This window comes from Myotis daubentonii, chromosome 9 (genome assembly GCF_963259705.1).
Source record: "Myotis daubentonii chromosome 9, mMyoDau2.1, whole genome shotgun sequence".
Classification (NCBI taxonomy): Eukaryota; Metazoa; Chordata; class Mammalia; order Chiroptera; family Vespertilionidae; genus Myotis; species Myotis daubentonii.
In genome coordinates, this window is record NC_081848.1 from 14,181,202 (window position 1) to 14,206,330 (window position 25,129).

The following is a 25,129-nucleotide window of genomic DNA, read 5'->3' on the forward strand; positions in this document are numbered from 1 at the left end:
TTAGCTGCTAATATGTATTCTATTTCTCACTTTCCTCCTTCTACTGAAAACCAATTGCAAAATTACCTCATCGTAAATGAAAAGCTAATTGGATTGCCTAAGACTGTTTTTCACGACTTTCCTTTGTACTTTGCTTCCTTTGTACTTTGCGGGTGTAAGTGAGGTACCGGCTCAGAGAAAGGAACTGGCCCAGTCACACTTACACCAGTGACTTTGGAAGGTCAGAACTGGTATAGCCGGTCCCTGGCCGGTTAACGCAGCTGGTTAGAATGTGGTCAGGCTAGGCCAAGGTTGTGGGTTCCATTCTGGGTCAGGGCACATACCAGAAACCAATGAATGCAGCAATAAGTTGAACGAGATTGCTGTTCTTTCCAGACTACTTTGTAGCAACTTGTGAGTTTTGAGCCTCACCTTCAGCTTGAACTCTTTGCGGACGGGTTCTAGGAGGAACTTCAGGCTATAACTAGACTTGTAATGGATTCACCAACAAAGCTTAACGCCCCCTCCACTGGGTCATTTTCTCAGATGTCCAATGAAAGATATTCAGCTGACACTCAAGCTGTCTCAGAAGCACTAGCAAAAAACCTTAATAAGTTGACTCTCAAGCATAGTATCCAATTCTCTTCCCTTCCACAAAAACATTCCCCCCAACAGCAGGACAGAGAAAAAGAAATACCCGGGTATGTAGTGGGGATGAGTTATGGCCTGGTCTACAGGAGATGTGGAGAGAGGACAATGGCAAGTCTTAAAAGAGACCTCAAAGGACTGTTTCCAACATGGCTGAGGAGGAGGAATGAGGCTACTCAAAACCGCAAGAAGAATAGGAATGAACCTCTATTTCAATGTGGCTGTAGTCATTGCCTATCACATCCAGGTCCTTCTGGTATTGCTGAGAATTATGACATGAAGTCATGTTAGGCATACACCGTATTCTTGTACTCATTTAAGTTGTAACAGATTTTTTGATGTATCATTTCAGTTTTTAGTAGCAAATGTGTGTATAGGCCAGGGCATCTTTAATAAACTTGAGGCATATCTGAAAAAAAAAAGTTGAAAGACAAAGCGATGTTTCTCTCTCTCTCTCTCCCTTCCACTCTCTCTAAAACAAATACAAATTTTAAGGAGTTGTATACCCAGAAACTAACAGCGTGGTCAGTGTTTGCTGGGTTCCCAGCTGGCACTTCCAGCTCCTTGGAGCTTGCAGATTGCTGCGAGCCGGGCTGCAGGCGGGGCCAGAGGGCTGGGGACCGGCTGCCCCGCCCTCCTCCGGCTGCCGGTCAATAGCCGGGGGCCGCGCGGGCCGAGGCTGCTATTGGTGGAGGGCGGTCCGCGGGCGCCGGGCCAGGCGCGAGGAGGCGGAGGGGCGCGGTGGGGCGCCCGCCGCCTTCGCCGGCCTGTGTCCTTGACGACTCCGCTCCGCTCGGCGACCATGGCGGTGCTGGCGGCCCTTCTGCGCGCTGGCGCCCGCGGGCGCAGCCCCCTGCTCCGGAGGCAGCTGCAGGTGAGAGCGGCTGGGGGGGACCGGCGCGCCGTCTCCCGCCCTGGCAGGTGCTGCCCGCGCCCCGGCGGGACGCAGCGGGGCCGCCGGGCCTGGGGACCCGCCTCGCGCGGCCCTCGTCCGGAAGCCCCCCTGGTGCCGGCGGCGCGCGCGGCCCGGTTCTGGCCCAAAGCGCGCTTCCGCTCCGGGGCTTCTTCCGTAATCGTCGCAATTGCTCAATGGTGCGTAAAGGGGCCCGGAGTTTGGCAGGCGGGCATGCGGGGCTGGCCCGGCCTCGCCTGACAGTATCCAAGGCCCAATAAAATGATTTCCGAGCTTTTTAAGAAGAAAACATGTCGGTGTCCTGGTCAAGAGACTTTATTTTCATGCAGTGGGTGCTCACTGGGCTTACCAGGTGGCAGGAACTAAGTGTTCACAAAGGTGCACCTGCCCTGGTAACTCCGGTGACTTCAGGCTCATCAGGGAAAATACAGTAGAAAATGCGCGGTACCCGGACTGAAGTGCACAGATGCCCCCCGATAGCCGCAGGGGTGCGGTTCCGGGGGCCCTGGCGCAGCCCCGGGTAGAAAGGGGCACAGCATTTCCATATGCTGTGTCAGCTCCATCCACTTCCCATCCCTAATGCAATGCCAGGCGTTGTTACCCTGTATTGTTCAGGGGGGAAAAGTCTGCACATGTTTAGTACAGATGCAGCCGGCAACCATTTCAGGCTTCACCGAGTAGTGCCCGTCAGCAGCCACGGAACGTGTTTGCCAGCTATTTTCCGCCTGTGGTTGGTTGGGCCCCTAGGTGGGTGCAGAACCCCTGGGTGTGGAGGGGGGAGTTGTGCTGGGCGGTAAAGCTTACGTGCTGACGGTGTCCAGACACGGGTTTGCCCTCCGGCTGCTGGGGGAACGCAGGAGCCACCGCCCTGAAAAGAAAGCATCTGCTTCCTGTGCATCCCAGCAGGAGGGAGCGCACGTGCAGGGGGGGGGGGGGGGGGCGGGCCAGCCTCGGGAGTCGGTGGAGGGCGTCAGGGTGTGGGTGGCGAAGCGCGAGCTTCGCAGTTTGGTTGGGGTGATACGCTTGGAAATCCGGTTGTGTTGGAAGAGCTTGGGTTTGACCCACGTCAGGGGGGACCGTTGATGTTTGTGTTTTTGTCCTAACCAGAGGCCAGGGAAGATGGAAGTGGGGAGAAAGCTGGGATTTCGGGTGTAAAGTAACTCGAACGAGTGTGCTGGCCACAGGTGAGCATTGTGCAAGAGACGGCGAAAAAATAACTGTGGAACTTGACAAATTCCACAGGAGTGAGGGCGTGGAGCCCAGGGGAAGAGGAAGAATTTGAAATTAATCCCAGGAGGAGTAGGTTTCCAGGAAAGATGAGTTTTTCGTTTTTTGTTTCTTTTTGGAAAGATGAGTTGTTAATCAGCATATTTGTTAGTTTCATGGAATGACTTGGGAAATCACAAAAATGTAATTAGGTTCACCTAGGTTTCAACCAGTGTTGAGCAGGTGAATGAGGTAGGTACTCTCTGTTAAAATGTAAAAAAAGAAAAAAGAGCAGAACCTCCTTATAGTTTAAGAGTTTACAGTTAAACACAAACGTTGGTGATGAGGAAAATGACGCTGTGGGTTGTATAGCACGTGACTCACGGTGTTCATGCTACTGAACTCCAGGAGTCAGTTGTACAGGCAAACCTCGGAGATATTGCAGGTTTGGTTCCAGACCACCACAGTGAGTTGGAATCTTTTTGTTGATGGAGGGTCTTGCCTACAATTTGTATAAAAAACACACAACATGAGGCACAATAAAGGAGGCATGGCCTTTTTGGTGACTTGAATTGAGTGGTCATTTACTAACCATGGAAATGTTTGCTTTAACAGGAATTTCAGTATTCAGTCTCATTCTGTGGAATAATAGTACCTACTGGTTCTACTTCTAAAACAGCAATTTTCAACCTTTGTCCTGCAAGAATTTAAAACATGCAATCCATGACTATTTAGTCAGGGGTACTGACCTCTTTCCCCTTAGGTTGTCAAAACAAACAAACAAACAAACAAACAAACAAAAAAACCAAAAAAAACCTGATAACAGCCAACACAACAATAGCTGTCTGGTGTGAATCTATCAAAATTATATCAATTGTTTGGTCATATCGGCAAAAACTATATTTTTGGTGTGTGGCAGAATTGTAATAATTAGTTCATGTGTGCCATGAGATGGGAAGGGTTGAAATTGCTGCTTTTTAAAAAATATATTTTTATTGATTTCACAGAGGAAGGGAGAGGGAGAAAGAGAGAAACGTCAACAACAATAGAGAATCATTGATCAGCTGCCTCCTGCATGCCCCACACGGGGGATTAAGCCTGCAATCCGGGCATGTGCCCTGACTGGGAATCGAACTGTGACCTACTGGTTCATAGGTCAACACACTGAGCCACGCCAGCCGGGCAGAAAATCACTGCTCTGAAGACGTATTTCAGATCTGTCTGTCTGTATCAACCCTTTTGTGACTTAGCCACACAAACTCTTGCTGGGCACCCCTTTTTCCACTCCCGTCTGTCCATCTACAGTCAGTTCTCCACACTGTGGTCAGAGTGACCTTTTATAACAGGAAAGCCTGCAGTGGCTTCTCCTCGCACCGACCAGAAAACAGACTCCTCCTCACGGCCTGCTGGGTCCCTGCTCACTGATCCAGCCTGCGCTTGGCCCTGGCTGTGCGTTCCTGAGTAGGTGGCTCCTGCTACACTGCTCTGCTGCCTCCACTGGGCAGGTGCCAAGCTTGCTCCTAACCCAAGGCCTTTGTCCTAGTTCTCCCAGGTGCCTCCAACGCTCTGTCCTCCATCTTCCCAAGGCTCTTTCACAGTCATTTCTCAGCTCCAGTGACCTCTCCAGAGAGCTCTTTTTTCACCCTCCCTTATAAAATAGGCCCTCATCATCCCCTTTTGTGGCTTCGTAATGTATTTACCCTGTCTGAAATGATTTTGAGTGTCTAGTAAGCATCAGACTGTGTTCAAATATTTGTATAGCATCTCCTGCCATCGCTGGGATAGAAAATGAAATCAATCTCTTCTTGGAACTCACAGTCCGCTGGGGGCCTCTGAGGGTTACAAAATTATGTATTCCTGGAAAAATTAGTGTGCACAGGGCACTGTGGCAGCTGGGATGGGAGTTCCTGTCTGCCTGGCATGATCAGGTGAGGCCTGCAGAGTGGGTGGTACAGCTGAGCTGTCCTTGGGAGATGACTGTGCTATAATTCAGTCATCCATTCCTGAGCTATTTAATGAGTTAAGGGGGCCCAGTGCCCACTGCCAGCACCGTAGCAGTGAAGGAGAGAGAGCCCTGCTCCCAGGAAGCTTGCATTAGGTTGAGAGAGAAAGAGAGACTAAAGATGTGAACCCCATATTTACACAGTGTGAAAGGGGCTTTGAAAAAGGTAAACGTGGAAATAAGGGAGGCCAACTTTAAATAGGGCGGCTAGGGAGAACCGTGCTGGGGATGTGTCTTTTGAGCTGAGGCCTAAAGAATGAAAATGAAGCAGCCGGGAAGCTCTGGGGAAAGGCTCTGACCGGCAGAGGCGCAGAGCAGAGATCTGGAGGCGGGAATGGGCTCAGAAGCAGGCAGAGGCTGGTGTGCCTGGCATACAGCAAGAGTGATGTGCGTTTGGAAAGAAAATCAGGAACCAGATCATACCGGGTCTTGAAAGTTCAGGGGAAGAGTTGGGGTATTATTCCAAGGGCTATGGAAAGCCATCAAAGGATTTTAATTAGGGGAGTGATGCCATCCAGTTTACATTTTTAAAACTGGATGGACTGGAAGGGAAGTTGGAAACTAGGAAACTAGGTAGAAGGTTATTGTTGTAGCAAGAGGAGGTGGCTGGAACTAGATGGAGGTAGTGGGATGAAGCAAAGTGGAAGAATTGAGGTATATTTTGGACACAGTATCGACAGTACCTGTGATAGAGTATCTGGGTTTTTTGTGTTTTTTTTCTAAATCTTTTTTTTTTTAATATATTTTATTTTTTTACAGAGAGGAAGGGAGAGAGATAGAGAGCCAGAAACATCGATGAGAGAGAAACATCGATCAGCCGCCTCCTGCACACCCCCCACCGGGGACGTGCCCGCAACCCAGGCACATGCCCCTGACCGGAACCGAACCTGGGACCCTTCAGTCTGCAGGCCGACGCTCTATCCACTGAGCCAAACCGGTTTCGGCGAGTATCTGAGTTTTAAGGAAAGATGAAAGGCAAGTCCGAAGATTTTGGCTTGACCACCTAGGTACATTGTGATGCAATGTTGTGAGGTGAGAAATACTGGGAAAAAAACTAATTTCCTAGGCATGGAGATTGAGAGCCATGATTTGGTCATTAAATTGAAGCTATCGGGCCTAGCTGGTGGGTTGAGCCACCAAGCACCAAGAGGTCTCTGGTTCGATTCAGGGTCAGAGCACAAGCCTGGGTTGTGGGCTCTATCTCTAGTAGGGAGTGTGCAGGAGGCAGCTGATCAATGTTTCTATCTCTCTCTTCCTCCTTCCAAGAAAAAAACAACAACATCCAAAAATAAAAAACGTTAAAAAAATTGAAGCTGTCAGGTCAGCACTTGGATACATGAGTCTGGAGGTCACTTGAGAGGGAAGGCTGGAAATAGAAATTTGGAAATCATCAGGCTGTTCATGCTGTTTAAAGCCATGGAACGAGATATAATTAAGGAGATAGTTAAGTCGTAAAATAAAAAGGGGCCTAGAACAGAGCCCTGGGACATTCTAGCACTTACAAGTTGGGAAAGGGAGGATGAGACAGCAAAGGAGACAAGAAATTTAGGGAGGCCTGAGGGAAACTCAAGACTGAGTTAAGATAGAAGCTGAGGAAAAGGAGGGTTTGCATAGTGGATTACATATATCACCTCATTTCATTCTCAAAACAACCCATTTGAAAAAAGCAAGGTAAGCCCTGGCTCTTAACTACTGTTAGGGCTTTAGCCTGTGACTTGGGCTCTGAAGGAGTTCACAACTGAGAGAAGAGATAGGTTCACAGAGTTTATTTTACTTTCGGGAAGGGAAAGGGCTTGTGCATACTAATCAATATAAAGGCAAAGAAATCAACAGTGGTCTGCTCTTTTTTTTTTTTTTTTTTTAATATATTTTATTGATTTTTTACAGAGAGGAAGGGAGAGAGATAGAGAGTCAGAAACATCGATGAGAGAGAAACATCAATCAGCTGCCTCCTGCACATCTCCTACTGGGGATGTGCCCGCAACCCAGGTACATGCCCTTGACCGGAATCGAACCTGGGACCTTTCAGTCCGCAGGCCGACGCTCTATCCACTGAGCCAAACCGGTTTCGGAGGTCTGCTCTTTTAATGGCTGCTGTTGCCAGGTGACAGGGAAGGGAGGAGGATTTTGGGGCTGGAGTTGAGCAGGTATCTGGGGTTTGTCTTTGAAGTTTTTTTAGTCCAGGCAGATGTCCCAGAGGTGTCTTTAGCAGGACCTTCACAAGCCTGTAAAACATTCTTAGAGCGAAAGTTACAAAGAGTTCAAAAGGGGACCAGCTTGGGTTTGAAAAGGAGGGAGTAGAGTCCTTCTAACTAGAAACTTTCTGGCCCCAATTTCTGTGGGGTCATTAAAACCAAAGGGAGGAGGGGTATGCAAGAATGTAGCCTTGAAAGTAGCTTACCTTGTCTTGCAGTTTGAACAGAGGGGCTGTTTGAATCAGAGGAGTGAGCAATCTTGTAGTTTAATTACCAGGTGCTTTTTCATATATTGTGGAAGGCTACAGGAAAGAAAAGAAAAAGCCCATTTTTCCCCTCCTAACACTGTGCATGATTCCCAAAGAAGAAAAGTGAATCCACTGTTGCCAAGAGGTGATTATAGTGTTTATTGGATTTTGCTCAGAGCCAATAATAGTATAGGTAACAGCCAGGTTGGAGGAGGTTGAACAGAAAACAGGAGGTGAGGACAAGGAAAAAAAAGAACTTGTAGGTAACTTGTTGGAGAACGTACATTGTACAGGGAGCTAAGAAATGAGGTGAGAGTTCAGTGGGAATGTGGCTTCAGGGGAATTTGTTTTTTAGGTGGGAGGACTCAGAGCCTGTTGTGTGCTTATGGTATGAACCAGGAGTAAGGCGGGGTGTGATGTAAGGGCGAGGAAAGGGATCATGGCGTGGGTCAAAGCCCCTTCCATTCTTGGTCCTGTTTGCTCTGACTAGTGGGAGGATATGGGAATTACATTGTATGGGCCTAAGGCTGTCCCTTACAGACCCTTTGATTCGGAGAGCAATGACTGGCATGTTTACTACAAGTAGGAACTTTTAATGCAAAATTGGATCACAGGTAATATGTTAGAATCCTTCATAAGTAGGTTAAGTAAGCAGCAGCCCAAACTAAGACATGTTAAGGGTACAATTGTTATTGCACAGCTGATACTGAGGAGTACATGCATTGAGCAGATGCACTTGGGGCTTGCCTACTGAGTACAGATGTGTGCTGGCCTGGGCCAGTACCTACACAGTCACTTGGGTGGACATGGGAAGCTCAGGAGAGTAAAAACACAAACCTTGCTAATCTAATGACATGGCTTTCAGAGGTGCAAATCGAACCTGATGTGTTTTCCTTTTGTAGGTCACTTCCTTCTTTCCCCTGGATGCTTTGAGAGCCTTTTCTTTTTCATTAATTTTTGATAGCTTTAATACAGTGTGCCTTCGCCCTAACAGGTTTGGCTCAGTGGGTAGAGCGTCAGCCTGCAGACTCAAGGGTCCCAGGTTCTATTCCGGTCAAGGGCATGTACCTTGGTTGCAGGCACATACCCCGTAGGGGGCGTGCAGGAGGCAGCTGATCGATGTTTCTCTCTCATCGATGTTTCTAACTCTCTATCCCTCTCCCTTCCTCTCTGTAAAAAATCAATAAAATATATTTTTTAAAAAATACAGTGTGCCTTCGAGAGCCCGGCCAGCATGGCTCAGTGGTTGAGCATCGATCTATGAACCAGAAGGTCATGGTTTGATTCCCGGTCAGGGCACATGCTTGTTGTGGGCTCAATCCCAGTGTTGGATGTGCAGGAGGCAGCCAATCAATGACTCCCTCTTATCATTGATGTTCTATCTCTCCCTCCCTCTCTGAAATCAATAAAAATATATTTTAAAAAACACACAAAACAAAACAATGTGCCTTGGCGAGGGCCTCTTTGAATTCAGGTAACTAGGGTTTCTGTTTGCTTCTTGGATTCGAGGATCTAGTTCTTTCCATAGGTTTGGGAAATTCTCATCCACTGTGTGTTTGAAGAGGCTCTCTTCTCCCTCTCTTCTGGTATGCCTGTTATTCGAAAATTGCGTTTTCTGGTGAAGTCAGATCCCTTAGAGCTCTTCCCCTTTTTTTTTTTTTTTTTTAACCCTCAGGTCTCTCTCTTCTTCCCTCTGTGCCATTTATAGATTCCTGTCTTCGATGTCACTAATTCTTTCCTCCATCTGGTCAGCTGTTTTCTATGCTCACTACTTCACTCTTAGTCTCCTTGTGGTTGTCTCGTCTTATGACCAGTATTTGTCAAATATACTTGTTTTTTTTGTCTGTGCTTTTGTTTATTATTTGCTGTGAGTCAGGACAAAGCCTGTTTAATCTCTGAAAAGCTAAGTTCTTGGGTCAGTTTAAAGTTTTTAGATGTCTGTAAACTTGCTTTATTACCTGGTGGGTCATGTTTGGACATAACTATCAACAAGATTATGTTCTAAATATAAGTTGTCATGTTTGAATAGTTATTATGCTTTCTGACCTCAGAGGACAGAAAAACCTTCTCTGTTCTTTGTCCTGTAAATAGTCCAATTTCAGATGAATTAGGTCTCTGAACTGTGACCTGCATTTTTAGAATTTGTTATTACAGGCATTTGCTCCTAAGAACAGTCTGGGAAAAACTGAGATGTAGGGACAAGGTAGTTATTCTTTTCTTTCTTAAAAAAGAATTTATCTGGTAAAATAGACCATGTTTATGTAAGGTGTGTTTGCCTCACATAAATCGGAAACATTTGTTAGTAGTGGGTGGGGAGAAATAGCAAGTTTTACTTAAATATCTTTTTAAGCAATGAGGATATTTTCTTTTAAAAATATTTTTATTGATTTCAGAGAGGAAGGGAGGAGGGAGAGAGATAGAAACATCAATGAGAGAGAATCCTTGATCAGCTGCCCCCGCATGCCCTTACTGGGGATCGAGCCTGCAACCCATGCATGTGCCCTTGACCAGAATCGAACCTGGGACCCTTCAGTCTGCAGGCTGACGCTCTACCCACTGAATCAAACTGGCCAGGGAAGGATAGTTTCTTGTAGTGTTTTAAAATTACTTAATTTAAAACTTAAATATTTAACTTACACTATATCAGCAATTTTAAGATAAACGTACATTTCCAATGAACAGTTAATCAAAAGAGTATATTACAAAGTAGTAATTTTTTCTCAATGTAACACTGATATGTTAACTAGAAAATCTGGAAATAAAAGTATAAAGAAGCAGAGAAATCACCATAACTTCATCACTAAGAAGTATAAAATGATATACATTAATATTTTTATATCATAACATTATATTTATATTACAGGAAATAAGATATGTGGAGCGAAGTTACGCATCAAAACCTACTTTGAATGTAAGTATAAATTTAAATTGTGCTTTAAAACGAAAGAATTTAAAGGAAATGTAGTTAATAAAAATGCATATTTTTATAATTTGTGTATATGGGTCAGCTTGGGATGATGTAATGATTAGAATTAGCTAATTATTGAAATACTAACTTCCAACTTAAGATAAAAATTTTTAATCTAGTGCATAATTTCTGCTTCTTCCTTTTTGTCTACTGTAAAACCACCTTCTCTTAAAAACCGGGCAGTATTCTTCCCTTACTGTCTGGAACCCTCATTATGTTGTATGTGACACATTGCAGAGGCCACTTGAACGACAGTAGAAGGGACTGAACCAGGCTGGGTGTTAGACAGGAAGGCGCGTCCCCTGATCACTGAGTGCTTTGTGAGGAAGTCCTCTCTCTGTTTCATGAGGGTCCCTAAAATGAATAGGGGCCAAAATCTGGGGAATAATTCTTATTTATTAACTTGAAATGGGAATGTGGAAGGCGAGTGTAAGGAGAGAATTGTTACAATAGTGTTTCATAATTATTTAAGAGCTCTTGTCTACTTTTTAAAAATTTCATATTAATATTATCTTATTAGTAATCATTTAAGAAACTGTGGCTCTGGCTTTGTCCCAGTTGTGGCATGGCCCTATCTAGTCTAGCATACAGGTATTGATTCCTAGCCCAGAGTTCCCTTCAGCAAGGAAGCCCATTGGTTAGGGCAGTGATGGTGAACCTATGACACGCGAACTCATTTTTTGGTTGATTTTTCTTTGTTAAATGGCATTTAAATATATAAAAAAATATCAAAAATATAAGTCTTTGTTTTACAATGGTTGCAAATATCAAAAAATTTCTATATGTGACACGGCAGCAGAGTTAAGTTAGGGTTTTTCAAAATGCTGACACGCCGAGCTCAAAAGGTTTGCCATCACTGGGTTAGGGTTATCATACAGTTAACAAGGATAAAGTTATCATTTCTTAAAGTTTGAGGAGTAGAATTGAAATTTCAGCTTGTTTTAAACCTCCTGTGGAGAACTGAGAAGGATCGATGCCTATTTTAAAGTAGGTTTGTTTTAAATTTTCAAATATATCTTAAATCATTAAGTACCAGCATTAAACGGATTAGTTTTATTCTGTTTAAATATTGAGATTATTGCCCAGCCGGTGTAGCTCAGCAGTTGAGTGTCAACCCAGGAACCAAGAGGTCGCCGATTCAGTTCCTGGTCAGGGCATGTGCCAGGGTTGTGGGCTCGATCCCCAGTTTGGGGTGTGCAGGAGGCAGCCAATCAATGACGTTCCTCTCTCATCGATGATCCCTCTCTCTAAAAATCCGTAAAAAACATTCTTTAAAAATATTGATATTATTTTAATCTTTGATGATTAACTCAGAAAACTCTGTTTCTTGGATAATAATGTCTATGAATTATGTTTATAGTATTTAATAAAAGATGATTTGGGTAAGATATTTAAATACAATAATTATTATCATCCCCTGTCTTACCAGGAAGTGGTCATAGCAAGTGCTACAAGAACACCCATTGGATCCTTTCTAAGCAGCCTTTCCTCCCTGCCAGCCACTAAGCTGGGCTCCATTGCCATTCAGGGAGCCATTGAAAAGGCAGGTGAGTGGTTGCTTTTTGCTCTTTGTGTTAAGGGGCAGTGATTCACTGGAACAAATATTTATTTCGGACATATGTAACACTTAGAAATGACTTAATGCCTATATTTCTGAGTTCCCTCGTAAAGAAGTTTATGTACTATAGAGTTAGGAATGAAACTCAAAAACTGACAAGAAAAGGAAACCATCCCGGCTTTATAATGTCATGTACCTTATTAGATAACCACCAATTATTACATTGAATAAAATATGGAAATGCATTTTTGTTTTTTTTTGAAAAAGGAATACCAAAAGAAGAAGTGAAAGAAGCATACATGGGTAACGTTATACAAGGAGGTGAAGGACAAGCCCCTACACGGCAAGCAGTACTGGGTGCAGGTACTAGGAATACATTTTGGCTTTCATACTTCAAATGTTTGACATGGCAAAATGGAGGTTATTTCAGCTTAAATAAAAAGTTAAGTGCATAATATAACACTTATAGACTTGTATTGGCAGAAGTAATGGTGCATACTTTATTAATTTTAGTTCTACAATTGTGTTTGAAGAGCATCTTTGTTTTTAAAATTATGACTTGTCTGTATTGGTTTTAGGCTTACCTATTTCCACTCCATGCACCACGATAAACAAAGTCTGTGCCTCAGGAATGAAAGCCATCATGATGGCCTCTCAGAATCTTATGTGCGGACATCAGGTAAGAAGGACCTTCTTTTCTATGTTATAATTAAAATAATACACAACACTAAAAGACACCAAAAATCTAAGCACATCCATGCTTTAGAAGTGCTCCTAGTATAGCTGCTGTGTTGTTTCAGATACTCAGGAATGTCTAATGTGCTAATTCCCTTTGAAATAGAGGTCAAAATGATACTGAAGTGTCTTGTGTTAAAAAGTAGTTTTCAGCCAAGATGTTTTAGTCTTCAGAGTCTTTCTCTGAGGTTCTTGGTCATTTCAAACATCATAAATTTTATATTTACCAGAGTAAGGGGTTTCATCATACATGAGAAGAGGTGCTGACCCTGGGAATCAAGTAGTTGATTGACCCAAGAATTGATGACTGATTTGTAGTTCCTGTGTGCCCAGGTTCAGTTGTTAAATTGTACAGGTTTTCGGGGGCCCAAGTCCTTCTGATTGAGGCCCCCCCCCAAAAAAAATTGTATAGGTTTTCTATTGGCCTTGCTGGTTTAGATCTTCTCTTTACCTGGGATCAAGCAAGAGATAGCAGTATATGCTGTGGTGTGGGGCGACTAGACCTAAACCCATAGAAATAAGACTTCATTAGATCTAGCCCTTGTTTTTTCAGTTGAGGGAAGTGAGGTTGAGATGACCACAGACACAAAGTTGGAGGACTGGAAATAGAAAATGGATGTCTCTATCCCTGTTTGGTGCATTCCAGCTGATTAGGGCATAACACACCAGGATAAAATCAATTGAGATGTTTGCAAATTGTTTCTTACATATACAAGAACCACAATTCTGTATACCCTTGATGATATCCCTCCTTTGCTTTGTTTCCAATTGTAAGGCAAGCCAAAGAGAAAAAATATAGTGATATCTGAGGTACTGTATCAGAGACTTTATAAGTTTTATATGCACATGCTAAAACCTGACGGTATAGAAAAGTATAAAATGAAAAATAAGTCTTTTTTGTTCTTGCCCCTCTCTGAGTGTCTGACTTGTTTACCACTTGTGTATTCTGACACTTAAGAGCAGAGAACTTTGGGCAAGTTGTTTAAACTCTGTGCCCCAGTTAATGTCTTGGAGATTCTTTCTATATCAGCACATAAGATAGTATTCTATTGAACTGAACAATTTATTTTATGGGTCCTTATTGAATGAACACTTAGGCAGTCTTCAGTTCTTCACTATTTTACTTTATTTATTTAATGTGTTGTTTTTTTTATTGATTTTAGAGAGAGAGGAGAGGGGGAGAGAGAGAAACATCGATGTGAGTAAAACATTGATTGGTTGCCTCCTGTATGCACCCGACTGGGGATCAAACTGGCAATGTGGGTATGTGCTCTGACCAGAAATCAAACCCACGACCTTTTGGTGTACAGGACTAAGCTCCAACCAACTGCGCCACACCAACCAGTGTAGTTCTTCACTATTTTAAGTAAAGCAGAGAGTATCGCTATACATATATCTCTGTGACTTATACCTACTTGAATCACCTCCACTGAGGCAGTACAGTGTAGTGGTTAAAAACAAAATCTAGAGCCGGATTAATTCCAAATTCTACTTCTGTCTCACATTAGCTGAGCACTTACTATGTGACATTCACTGGAGATTGGTCAATAAAACATTAAAAAATCATCATGTGCAAGTCTGTTGGAAAAATTCCTAAGAGGAAAATTTTTGAATCAGATGTTAAAATTTTGATATTTTCAAATGCTTTCCATAGAAGTTGAACCAGTTATAGTTTCCAAAGGTTGTGAGAGTTTGTTTGCCTACATATAAGTTAACACTAACACTGCCTATTACCAAACCCTTGTGAAACCAGTGGAGGAAAAATGGTCATGAGATGTTTAGATGTTACAAAACTTAAAATGAAAGAGTTTTATCTCAGTTGAGTTATCGTGGTTCTGTACCAAATGCTATTTGCACTACATTAAAATGCTTTCAGTTTATTTAACTAATTTGTGCATGTATAAAATGATCTGATTTATAGGAATATTAGGAATTGCCTTATTTTGAACAATTATCTATGATTTTGGAAAATAATCAAGTTTATTTCCTTTTCAATTATAGTTGACATTCAATTTTATTTTATAGTTATTTCAGGTACATGTAATATTATTTTATAGTTATTTCAGGTGCATGTATAATGGTTAGACATTTATATAATTTACAAAGTTATCCCCCACAATAAATCTAGTACCCATCTGGCACCATACATAGTTATTATAATACTAGAGGCCCAGTGCATGAAATTTGTGCATGGGTGGGGTCACTAGGCCTGGCCAGCGATCAGGGCTGATCAGGGCCTTCCTTCGTTCCGCGCTGCCCCCTGGTGGTCAGCACACATCACAGCGAGTGGTTGAACTCCCAGTTGGTGGAACTCCCGAGGGGACAATTTGCATATTAGCCTTTTATTATATAGGATTATTGATTATATTCCCTATGCTGTACTTTATATCCCTGACACTGTTCTGTAACTACCAGCTCGTACTCCTTACTCCTATCACCTTTTTCACCTAGCCCCCAAATTCCTTCCCATCTGGCAATCATCATTTTGTTCTCTGCATCTCTATTTTTGTTTTGTTTGTTCATTTATTTTGTTCTTTAGATTCCACATATAAATGAAATCATATGGTATTTGTATTTGTCTGACTTACTTCACTTAGCATAATACCCTCTAGATCTATCCATGTTGCAAATGGTAAGATTTCTTTTTTATGGCCTAGTAATATTTCATGGTATATGTGCACTACATCTTTATGATGAATTTTATTTTATATTGAAGAATGATTAATACTTTATTTTCTGTCTCTTACTGCCATCATCCCTAGAAAGTAAAATCTATTTCAAAATAGGTGAAGAATTTAGTTTATATAACTTGTTTCTCCTTATTCCTGATTAAAGGCTGTGAGAAAATAATGTTTGCTTTAATTAGCCTGAGAGGCATGTTGTAGGGAGGTTGAAACCGCCAGAAATTAGTATGGACATTTGAATGATGTTAATTTTTCCTATCCATTAACATGGTATAATGCTCCCATTTACTTGTGTCTTCTTCAATTTCTTTCTTCAGTGTCTTATCATTTTCCCAAGAAAGATGGTGCCTATGGATGAGGGACTCAATACAGGGATCCTGGTCACTGTCCCTTTAGCTCTACCCTCGGAGCCACACTGCTCATTTTCTCCAAACATGAGTCTAGTTCACTTTGAGCTGCTCTTCCTCCACTGGAGCCCAGAAGGTGTGGCTGAGAAAAATACTTTGTGCCCTGGCCCTTTAACAGCGCACCTGGGTTTCTAGCTGACACCTGTCTCTCCCTGTGGACAGGATCCCTGTTGATTTTCACAGCCAGACGTTATGTGGGCTCTGCTTCTTCACTCTTGATTCTCGGTGGTGGAGCATGGCATGGGCTTGAGACCCCATGTTCCTCAGGGGAGACTTTTACAACTGAGATATATTCCCGAGGATTCTCAGCTGCCTCATGTGAGAATGGGGTCAGACCCATCTCCCATTATCGGTGTGGCTTCTGTAAATCCTTCGTTACAAGACTTCTGTTCAGCTAGTCTTCAGTTGGTTATTCAGGCAGATTGTTTTGTATTTTAGTTGCAATTGCAGTTTAGTTCTGGAAGATGAGTGTAACTTCCACCTACTCTGTTGCCATCAGATCCCGACTCTAACCTTAATTATCATTACACATTGTAGACCATTTCCTTTCATCGGGGTTAAGAGGGTACTTCTTGTATTTACTGTGTAAAAAATGTTTAATAAAGTCCATGTAAATTACTTGTTTATTGTAGTTGTGTAAAGGGTATAATGGATTTGCACTTATGTATATTGACATTGGTTTTTGTGTGTGTGCTGCTGATCAGGATGTCATGGTCGCAGGTGGGATGGAGAGCATGTCCAATGTTCCCTACGTGATGAACAGAGGAGCAACTCCATATGGTGGGGTAAAGCTTGAAGATTTGATTGTAAAAGATGGGCTAACTGATGTCTACAACAAAATTCATATGGTAATTATTGCTTTAAAAAATATATATAATATATATATTTTATTTCAGAGAGGAAGGGAGAGATAGAAACATCAGTGATGAGAGAGAATCATTGATTGGCTGCCTCCTGCACGCCCCCTACTGGGAATTGAACCATGACACTCAACCACTCAGCCACGATGGCTGGGCTTAAATTATATGTATTTAGAAATTGAATTGAAGGATGGGCTCTACAAATATCTATTTTAGCCATTCATTTGAATAAAATATTTTTCTATGCTCATTGCATCAGCTTGGCTCAACTATTGAGTAAATTGCTGTACACCAGAGTAGGGCATTTTCTGATTTCTCATAATGGATTCTGTAACTACTAATTATTTGCCTTCAAAATAGCAACAGCTGAGCTAATTCAAGTATTTGAAGATGAGACATGAGTGAAAAGTTACCTAGTACAGAATAGTATATTTTAAGAAACTAATTGCTTTTTTATGTTATGCAAAGATAATGTATATTTTATTAAGGTATGCAACATTAATTAGTTTTTTTTAAAATTCCAACTTTTATCAGGGTAACTGTGCTGAGAATACTGCAAAAAAGATGAATATTTCGCGAGATGAACAGGATACTTACGCTATCAACTCCTACACCAGAAGTAAAGCAGCATGGGAAGCTGGGAAGTTTGGAAATGAAGTTATTCCTGTCACAATTACAGTAAAAGGTAGAGCGGTAATGTTCCCAATGCATTTCAATTTTTAGCAGACTTTACATGTTGCAAAATTTTTTATGTTTAAGTCTTAGTACTTTTTTTATTTTGTTAATCCTCACCTGAGGATATTTTTTCCATTGATTTTAGAGAAGTTGTAAGGGAGGGGGGGAAACAGAGAGAGAGAGAAACATTGATATGAGAGACACACATTGATTGGTTGCCTCCCACATGAGCCCAACCAGATTGAACCTGCAACCAAGGTATGTGCTCTTAACCAGAATGGAAGCGCCATCCTTCAGTCTGGGGGCTGACGTGGGCCGACACTCTATTACTGAGCCAAAGTAGCTAGGACTAAATTTAGTACATTTTAATCTTTTTCATTTCAACTGAGGACAATGACCTTTCTGCTTAATTACGGGAAATGTTGCCATTTCAGACAGTTCAACCCAATTTAATATAAGATTTCATTAAAATTGGCTCAGGCTTCCTAAGTTTCTACCTTTATTCATAGCTCAAATAGAGCTCCTGACCAACTCCAGAATAAATCCACAGTAAAGGTTCATTTCCCTGGCTTAGGTTACATTTCCATTCCAGGAATGATTAACGTGCTGGATGGACTATAAGGGCTTATCCAGCCTAGGGCAGACATCTACCCTTAGAGTCAGGAGAATGGGATCTGTGATTACAGAAGGAGGTGGGGAGACAAGAGAACAGGATGTGGCTGAATAGAAGATTTAAAGTGCTTTAAGCTATGTAATAACTTGTAAGACACTAACAGATTACAGATGGTAGGTTGTACAATAGAATTTACTCGGATGGTTTAAGGTATGCTGGCATACAAAGAAAGGCACAGACTACCAGGCACCCAATTGTTGTCTTGACTGGTGATAACTTAAACAATGTTTGTTCTAGGTAAACCAGATGTAGTGGTAAAAGAAGATGAAGAATATAAACGTGTTGATTTTAGCAAAGTTCCAAAGCTGAAGACAGTTTTCCAGAAAGAAAACGGTTAGTATTAAGAAATGAAGCATAAGAAAAAATGGGAGTATTAATACTATACCTAGTCTTGGAATTGCCTAAGGATTTAAAAAAAGTAATTCTAGAAAACATCTAGGAACTATTTAACATTTTCAATACATCAGGCTCAAGTGAAATTAAGAAAACAAATATTTATCCAAAATATATTTAAAATTGCTTAACAGTTAATGCCTTTAATAGATAAATCCTAGGAAAGTGATTAGTAAACCAGCATTTGCCCAGTGCCATCATGCATGTGTTTCAGAGCTAGCCCTGAATAAACTGTTATAAAAAATTAACACAAAAAGCATTCTTACATTAATTTATAGTTATGTATATGTTTCCAGAGGGCAGGAGCTATCTCCATCTGTATTTGTAATTTTCCATGCATCTAGCAACATAAGCAGTACTAGGTAGGAACTTGTTTAATTGAACCAAATGGATTCAGTGTGAAGGAATGTTTTGACTTCATGCTCATTGATGCCTTCAGGCACAGTCACAGCTGCCAACGCCAGCACACTGAATGATGGAGCAGCCGCTGTGATTCTGATGACTGCAGATGCAGCCAAGAGACTCAATGTCAAACCACTGGCAAGAATAGCAGGTAGAGAACGTTCTGAACTTGTTTATTCCTAAACCTCTGCAAGCCGTTCCTGAAACTGAGTTTCCTTGTCAGTAATACATAATATTGAAGCCATCTGTAGCTACATAGGTTGTGCTTTGTGACAGGATATAGCTAGTACACATTTTAACAGGGATAGAAGCTCCTTTAATATTATTATAATTTTCTTTATATAATAGTAAGCTTTAAAAATATATTCCTCTCCTAGAAAATGAGTGGGAAAATACAGGGTGCATGTTTTATTTTACCCGGGCATGTAGGGAACAGTAGCCAGATAAAATTCCATATACATAAAAAGAACATGGGATGAAGAGTCTAGAAATATGAAGTCTAGATGTTCTTCCATTTATTATTTCTGGGCTTGGCATACCCTCAGTTTACTTAAGCCTATCTTCAGCTGTAAAATCTGCCTTGCTTTCTTCATAAGGAGTTAAACAGAAATTTTGTTACTTTATAAAAACCTTGTGACTGAATTTATTCTTAGTTTAGATCATAGTTTCTTAACCTCAGCACTATTGATATTTTACAAGAAATAATTCTTTTTTGGGTTTGTTCTGTGCATTGTAGGATGTTTAGCAGATTTTTGGCCTCTACTACTAGTTACTATAGTAAGTGGCATTGTACCCATTAGGCGACTAAAAATATTTTTAGTTAACACCAATGTCCCTGGAGGCAAATTTCCCCTAACCCCCCACTTGTGAAAATCAATGGCTTATAAAGTGTAGAATGAAACAAATACATTTACATTTATTTCAGGGGATAGGAAATTTGCATTTTTGCATATTATACAGGGTGTCCCAAAAAATGTATACACACTTTAAAAGCTGATAGATCGATTTTGAAAATGAAATGTATTTTAATAAACACTACCTTTATAATTATTCTAAGTATGTGTATACATTTTTTGGGGGGACACCTATATATAACAGTTGTTAGACCTTTGAGTGCAAATAAAGAAGACTTTAAAAGCTTTTTATTTTTTTATGAAGCATTTGCTGACGCTGCTGTAGAACCTATTGATTTTCCAATTGCACCTGCATATGCTGTACCTAAGGTAAGAACATACTCCATTCTGCCAAATTGAACAAAACAAACTGATGAATAAAATAGAACCAGAGCCATTCAGAGGGAAGGAGGGAGCGGGGGTGGGAAGAGAGTAACCAAAGAACATATATGCATACATGCATTACCCACGGACACAGACAACAGGGTAGTGAAGGCTTGGGGTGGGGAGGGATCCAGGTGAAGGGAGGCAAAAAGGAGGTCATCTGTAATACTCTCAACAATAAAGATTTAAAAACCCATAGCGTTACCTAATGACCCAAGAATTCCAGTCCTATGTACATACCCAAGAGAATTAAAAAAAAGGCAAGGGTGCCTGAGGCAGGCTAGATGCTGAGGGCTAGAGAAGTGGTTCACAGCTGGGTGCCATGTTTTGTCTAGTGCTGCTGGAACAGAGGAAGCTGCTTGAACTCCACAGCTTAGAAAGTTACCTGAGCCCAATGGAGAAAGAGAGAATAGTTTCTTGTTAATTTTACTGTTGCTCACAACATAAAAACTTCTAAAGAAAAAGGGCACCAGCAATATTTTATAAAGATAATCATTACCATCACAACACTTTCCTGCCTATGAGGAACTACCAAAATAAGAGATATTTAAATTTAAAAAGACTTCAAACAGGTAAAATAATTTAAATAAATAATTCACAGTAAAGTAACAATAGCTTTGAATATCTGTGCTCTAAATAACTCCACAGCAACTTTTATAAAGCAGAAACTATAAGGGATGCAGTAAAAACATTAACCATACCAACAGTAGACATTAATATACCTTTCATTTGACAGACCAAGCTTCTCTCTCCCAGATAGAAATTGAGATAGTACAAATAAAATCTTTTGATTGCGGTGCAATAAGTTGAGAAATTAAAATCAGAAAATAAAAGGTCTATTCTTCCTGGAAACTAACAAACTACATATTTAGATATCTCTTGCATTAAAGGGAAGTACAAACTGAATTTCTGGTTAAGATGGTGGACTAGGTAAATACTGAGCGCACCTTATCCTATGACCACATCAAAATTACAACTAAATTACAGAACCACCGTCACTGAGAACCACCTGCAGCCTAAGTGAACATAACTCCTGTAACCGGATATAGTTAGGAAGAAGCCACGTCAAGACTGTTGGAGGAGTGGAGACACGGAGTGGGCAGGTCCTATACCCATGGTGTGGCAAGTAAGAGTTGGGAGGGGTAGCTCAGCTGTGGCGGTCCCCTCTGAGGAATAAAGGGTCCCAGCCCACAGCTCCAGTGCCAGGAAGGAGAGGTCCTCATAACATCTGGCTGTGACTATCAGTGGGGATCGTGGCTAAGTGAGAAAGAAGGCTGCTGTAGTCCCATGCATTCCCCTTAATGGCCCGTGTGTGGACTTGCTTGCTGACACTCACTCCCTCTGGGCTCCAGTAAAGGGAGACAGATGGGGAAGAACTAAATTGACTAGCTTCAGGGGCAGGGCTCTGCATGAAAGTATTGGCAGGCAGGCAGGCACTAAACTGAACTCTCCATTAACCTGGTTAACCCTGTTTGCCCTTTCCCCTCCTCCTCCCAACTCATGCAGCTAGTCTGAATCTCTTCCAGCAGTTTTTCCGTCTAAGTGCCTTACCTTAAAAAATGACAAAGGTTCACAATACTGAAACAAGCATCATGTGGCTTCAATGTACCCTGTAACTCTTGTTTAAATAGCCCCAAGCCTGGCACAAGCAACGATTGGTGTCAACTTGACATTGTAACGTCCATCAGGTGGCCACAAACCTGGCATAAACAGTGGCCAGAGTTGGCTATAATTAAGCAGCCACAGCACAAGTGGCAGCTGGCCTCAGCTCAGTGTTGTGTCCACCAAAGGTCCCATGCCTGGCACAGGTGGCAGCCAGCCTTGGTTTGCAGGATAGCCTCTCCCAAGTACCTTCAAGCCCCACAGAAGTGGCCGTCAACCAGAGGTCACTTTGTAGCTCCTACCAGGCAGCACCGAGCCAGGAACAAAGGATGGCTGACCTTGACATCACCAAAGCCCCTCCAAGGGCCTCTAGAACCAACGTACCTGGTGGCCAGCTTCAGATTATGCGAGAGCATCACCCAACCAGCTCCACAAATGACACACCGAAGGGCGGACTTGGCTGGCACCAAAGCCTGATTAAAGTGACTCCTGCTCTGTGGGGTCTGATCCTGCAAAAGAGCTTGTCTGCTGTGATCATGGCAAGCCCTCATGAGGGTCAACGCCACCTACTGACCAGCCAACAGCAAGTGAGACTCAACTACTATAGGAGGGCACATACAGCTCACACAAAGGACACCCATAGAGCGACCAGCGTAGGAGACTGGGCCCACCTGGGGCTACTCTGAAGACCAGGAGATGTACTAGTTCTACTTAATACACAGAGATGTATAGCCCAAATGAGGAGACAAAAGGAACATCCCAAATGAAAGAACAGATGAATCCTCCAGAGCAGTGGTTCTCAACCTTCTGGCCCTTTAAATACAGTTCCCCATGTTGTGACCCAACCATAAAATTATTTTCATTGCTACTTCATAACTGCAATGTTGCTACTGTTATGAATCGTCATGTAAATATCTGACATGCAGGATGGTCTTAGGCAACCCCTGTGAAAGGGTCGTTCGACCCCCAAAGGGGTCGTGAACCACAGGTTGAGAACGGCTGCTCCAGAGGAAGAACTAACGAAATGGTGACAAGCAATGTACCAGGTACAGAATTCAAAACACTGGTTATAAGGATGCTCAGTTAGCTTAGGGGAAAATTAGATGAAGTCAGTGAGAACTTCAAACAGAAAGCATAGAAGTGAACCAGTCAGAAATGAAGAATCCCAATGACATAATGCACAGAACATCCAGACAGAAAACTGATAAGGAAATAGTTGCCTTAAATGACACATTGCAGAAGGATGTAACTAATATTTTAAAGATAAGTCACCCCAACACAGTAGAATATAAATTCTTCTGAAGTGCACATGGAACATTTTATAGAATAGACCACATGTTAGGCTACAAAACAAGTGTCAATACATTTACGATTGAAATGTGAAGCATAATTTCTTTTGCACAATGGCATGAAACTAGCAATCAGTTTTTATAATAAAACTAAAAGCACAGACATGTGGAGGCTAAATAACATGCTACTAAACAATGAATGAGTGAATAATGGATCAAGGAAGAAATCAAGATACTGTGAGACAAAATGATCCAAAATCTATGGGACACAACCAAAGCAGTTCTGAAAGGGAAATTAACAGCAAGAGAGGCTTGCCTCAAGAATCAAGAAAATAAAAGCCCTGGTTCATGTGGTTCAGTTGGTTTAGAGCCGTGGTTGGCAAACTGCAGCTCGGCAAACCTTAGCTCGCGAGGCACATGCGGCTCTTTGGTCCCTTGAGTGTGGCTCTTCCACAAAATACGGGCTCTTCCACAAAATACTGACTTCTGCGCATGGGCCACGAAGTTTCAATCGCACTGTACATGTGCGTGCCCGCACATGTTATCTTGTGGAAGAGCCACACTGAAGGGGCCAAAGAGCCGCACGTGGCTCGTGAGCCGCCATCTGCCGACCACGGGTTTAGAGCATCTTCCCGTCCACTGAAAGGTGGTGGGTTTGATTCTCAGGGCACATACCCAGGTTGCAGGTTCAATCCCCAGTTGGGGCATGTACAGAAGGCAACCAAACGATGTTTCTTATATCAGTGTTTCTCCTGCTTTCTCTCTGAAATCAATAAACAGCATATGTTTGATTGAGGATTTAAAAAAAAATCAAACAATTTAACATTATAACCAAAGGAACTAGAAAAAGTACAACAAACAAAGCCCAAAGTGAGTAGAAAGAAGACATTGAAATAGTCTAGAAAAATGATACAAAAGATCAATGAAACCAAGACCCAGTTCTTTAAAAATGTAACTGAAAAATAAAATATGTGGGAAATAAAACCAAAATTGCAGAATTTCAAGAAAACAAGTTTTGATTGTTAATTACTTGAACATAATATGTAAAAATTTTTTAGGTTCTTAAAGCTGCAGGAGTGAAAAAAGATGACATTGCAATGTGGGAAGTAAATGAAGCCTTTAGTCTGGTTGTCCTAGCAAACATTAAGATGCTGGAGATTGACCCTCAAAAAGTGAATATCAACGGAGGAGCTGTTTCTCTGGGACATCCAATTGGGTAGGTAAAATCACAAAGAAAAATCTCTAAGTAGGTTAATGGGTGCCGTTGTGTTTCTATTTAAAAGTGTTTCATGATAACTCCTATTACTCTGTGTTAAATAGATTTCTTTCCTACCCTTCATAAGGCAAACACATTTGTGATAGGACTGAACATTGAACACAGATCTGTAACATTTGTTGCTTGAAAATTAATATTTTATTTAGAAGATTTAAGATTACAGTCTATGCTTGGGCCTTTAGAAAACCGTAACCATTATTAAAACGAGTCTCCCAAGTTTAAGAAAAGTAACAAAATTGAGCTATGATTAATGGTAATAAACTTTTAAAGAATTTAGAAAAGAACTTTTAGATACCTACTCATTCTATTACTTCATTAAAGAATCAAAATGCTTTCTTACTCCTAGGATGTCTGGAGCCAGGATTGTCACTCATTTGGTTCATGCCTTGAAGCAGGGAGAATATGGTCTTGCCAGTATCTGCAATGGAGGAGGTGGGGCTTCTGCCATACTGATCCAGAAGCTGTAAGACGACCTGTCACCAGTGTGGCTGACTTACTTGGATCAGCCTATACTCCAAAGAATGTTTCCTTTTTTATTATTTTCTATTTTAACTTTTTCTAAATAAGATGAAAAGATCAAATCCCCAAACATTTTGAAATTATAAATAAATCTTTTCTTCTGCTTTAAATTTTTGTTAATCTTCAGAAGTTTCCTATTTTTGTTATAAAGCTATATTTGAAATGCCAGTGTGCAAACTTAGTGGCTTACCAGTAGATAGGGCAGTGATGGCGAACCTCTGACACACGTGTCAGAGGTGACACGCGAACTCATTTTTTTGGTTGATTTTTCTTTGTTAAAATGGCATTTAAATACATAAAATAAATATCAAAAATATAAGTCTTTGTTTTACTATGGTTGCAAATACCAAAAAATTTCTATATGTGACACGGCACCAGAGTTAAGTTAGGGTTTTTCAAAATGCTGACACCCCGAGCTCAAAAGGTTCGCCATCACTGAGGTAGGGGCTTAGTAAACAAAAATAATTCTTTAAACATCTAGGTAGAAAAATGTGTAGCCTGTTCTTAGTTCCATTATAGTAAACGCCAGAAGACAAGGAACAAACATCTGCATAATATTATTAACGGACACCTAGCTGGTTTGTTTGGCTCAGTGGATAGAGGGTCCGCCTGCAGACAGA

General features: G+C 41.6%; 1 protein-coding gene across 3 annotated transcripts; it reads left to right on the forward strand.

The window, feature by feature from the left end:
* Positions 1 to 1,310: 1,310 nt before the first annotated feature.
* Positions 1,311 to 24,619, forward strand: ACAT1 (acetyl-CoA acetyltransferase 1). Of its 3 annotated transcripts, none has more exons than XM_059707982.1 (12): positions 1,311 to 1,501; positions 10,055 to 10,102; positions 11,589 to 11,706; positions 11,985 to 12,080; positions 12,296 to 12,396; positions 16,248 to 16,391; positions 16,938 to 17,088; positions 17,989 to 18,084; positions 18,584 to 18,697; positions 19,705 to 19,769; positions 23,773 to 23,930; positions 24,312 to 24,449. In XM_059707982.1, exons 1-12 carry the CDS (start codon positions 1,430 to 1,432, stop codon positions 24,334 to 24,336), a joined length of 1,188 nt encoding a protein of 395 aa, XP_059563965.1. In that variant the 5' UTR covers positions 1,311 to 1,429; the 3' UTR covers positions 24,337 to 24,449. The 3 variants fall into 3 exon arrangements, with proteins under 3 accessions (XP_059563965.1, XP_059563964.1, XP_059563966.1); XM_059707981.1 differs by having other exon boundaries at positions 1,316 to 1,501; positions 24,337 to 24,619; XM_059707983.1 differs by lacking the exon at positions 1,311 to 1,501 and adding an exon at positions 2,648 to 2,724 and having other exon boundaries at positions 24,337 to 24,619.
* The last annotated feature ends 510 nt before the right edge of the window (positions 24,620 to 25,129 follow it).

Coding starts and splice junctions, on each gene's coding strand:
- ACAT1 (XM_059707981.1), top strand. CDS start 1,430: ATGGCGGTGCTGGCGGCCCTTCTGCGCGCTGGCGCCCGCGGGCGCAGC. Junction 11,707..11,984: donor GGGAGCCATTGAAAAGGCAG/GTGAGTGGTTGC, acceptor TTTTTGAAAAAG/GAATACCAAAAGAAGAAGTG. Junction 18,085..18,583: donor AGTTTTCCAGAAAGAAAACG/GTTAGTATTAAG, acceptor TGATGCCTTCAG/GCACAGTCACAGCTGCCAAC.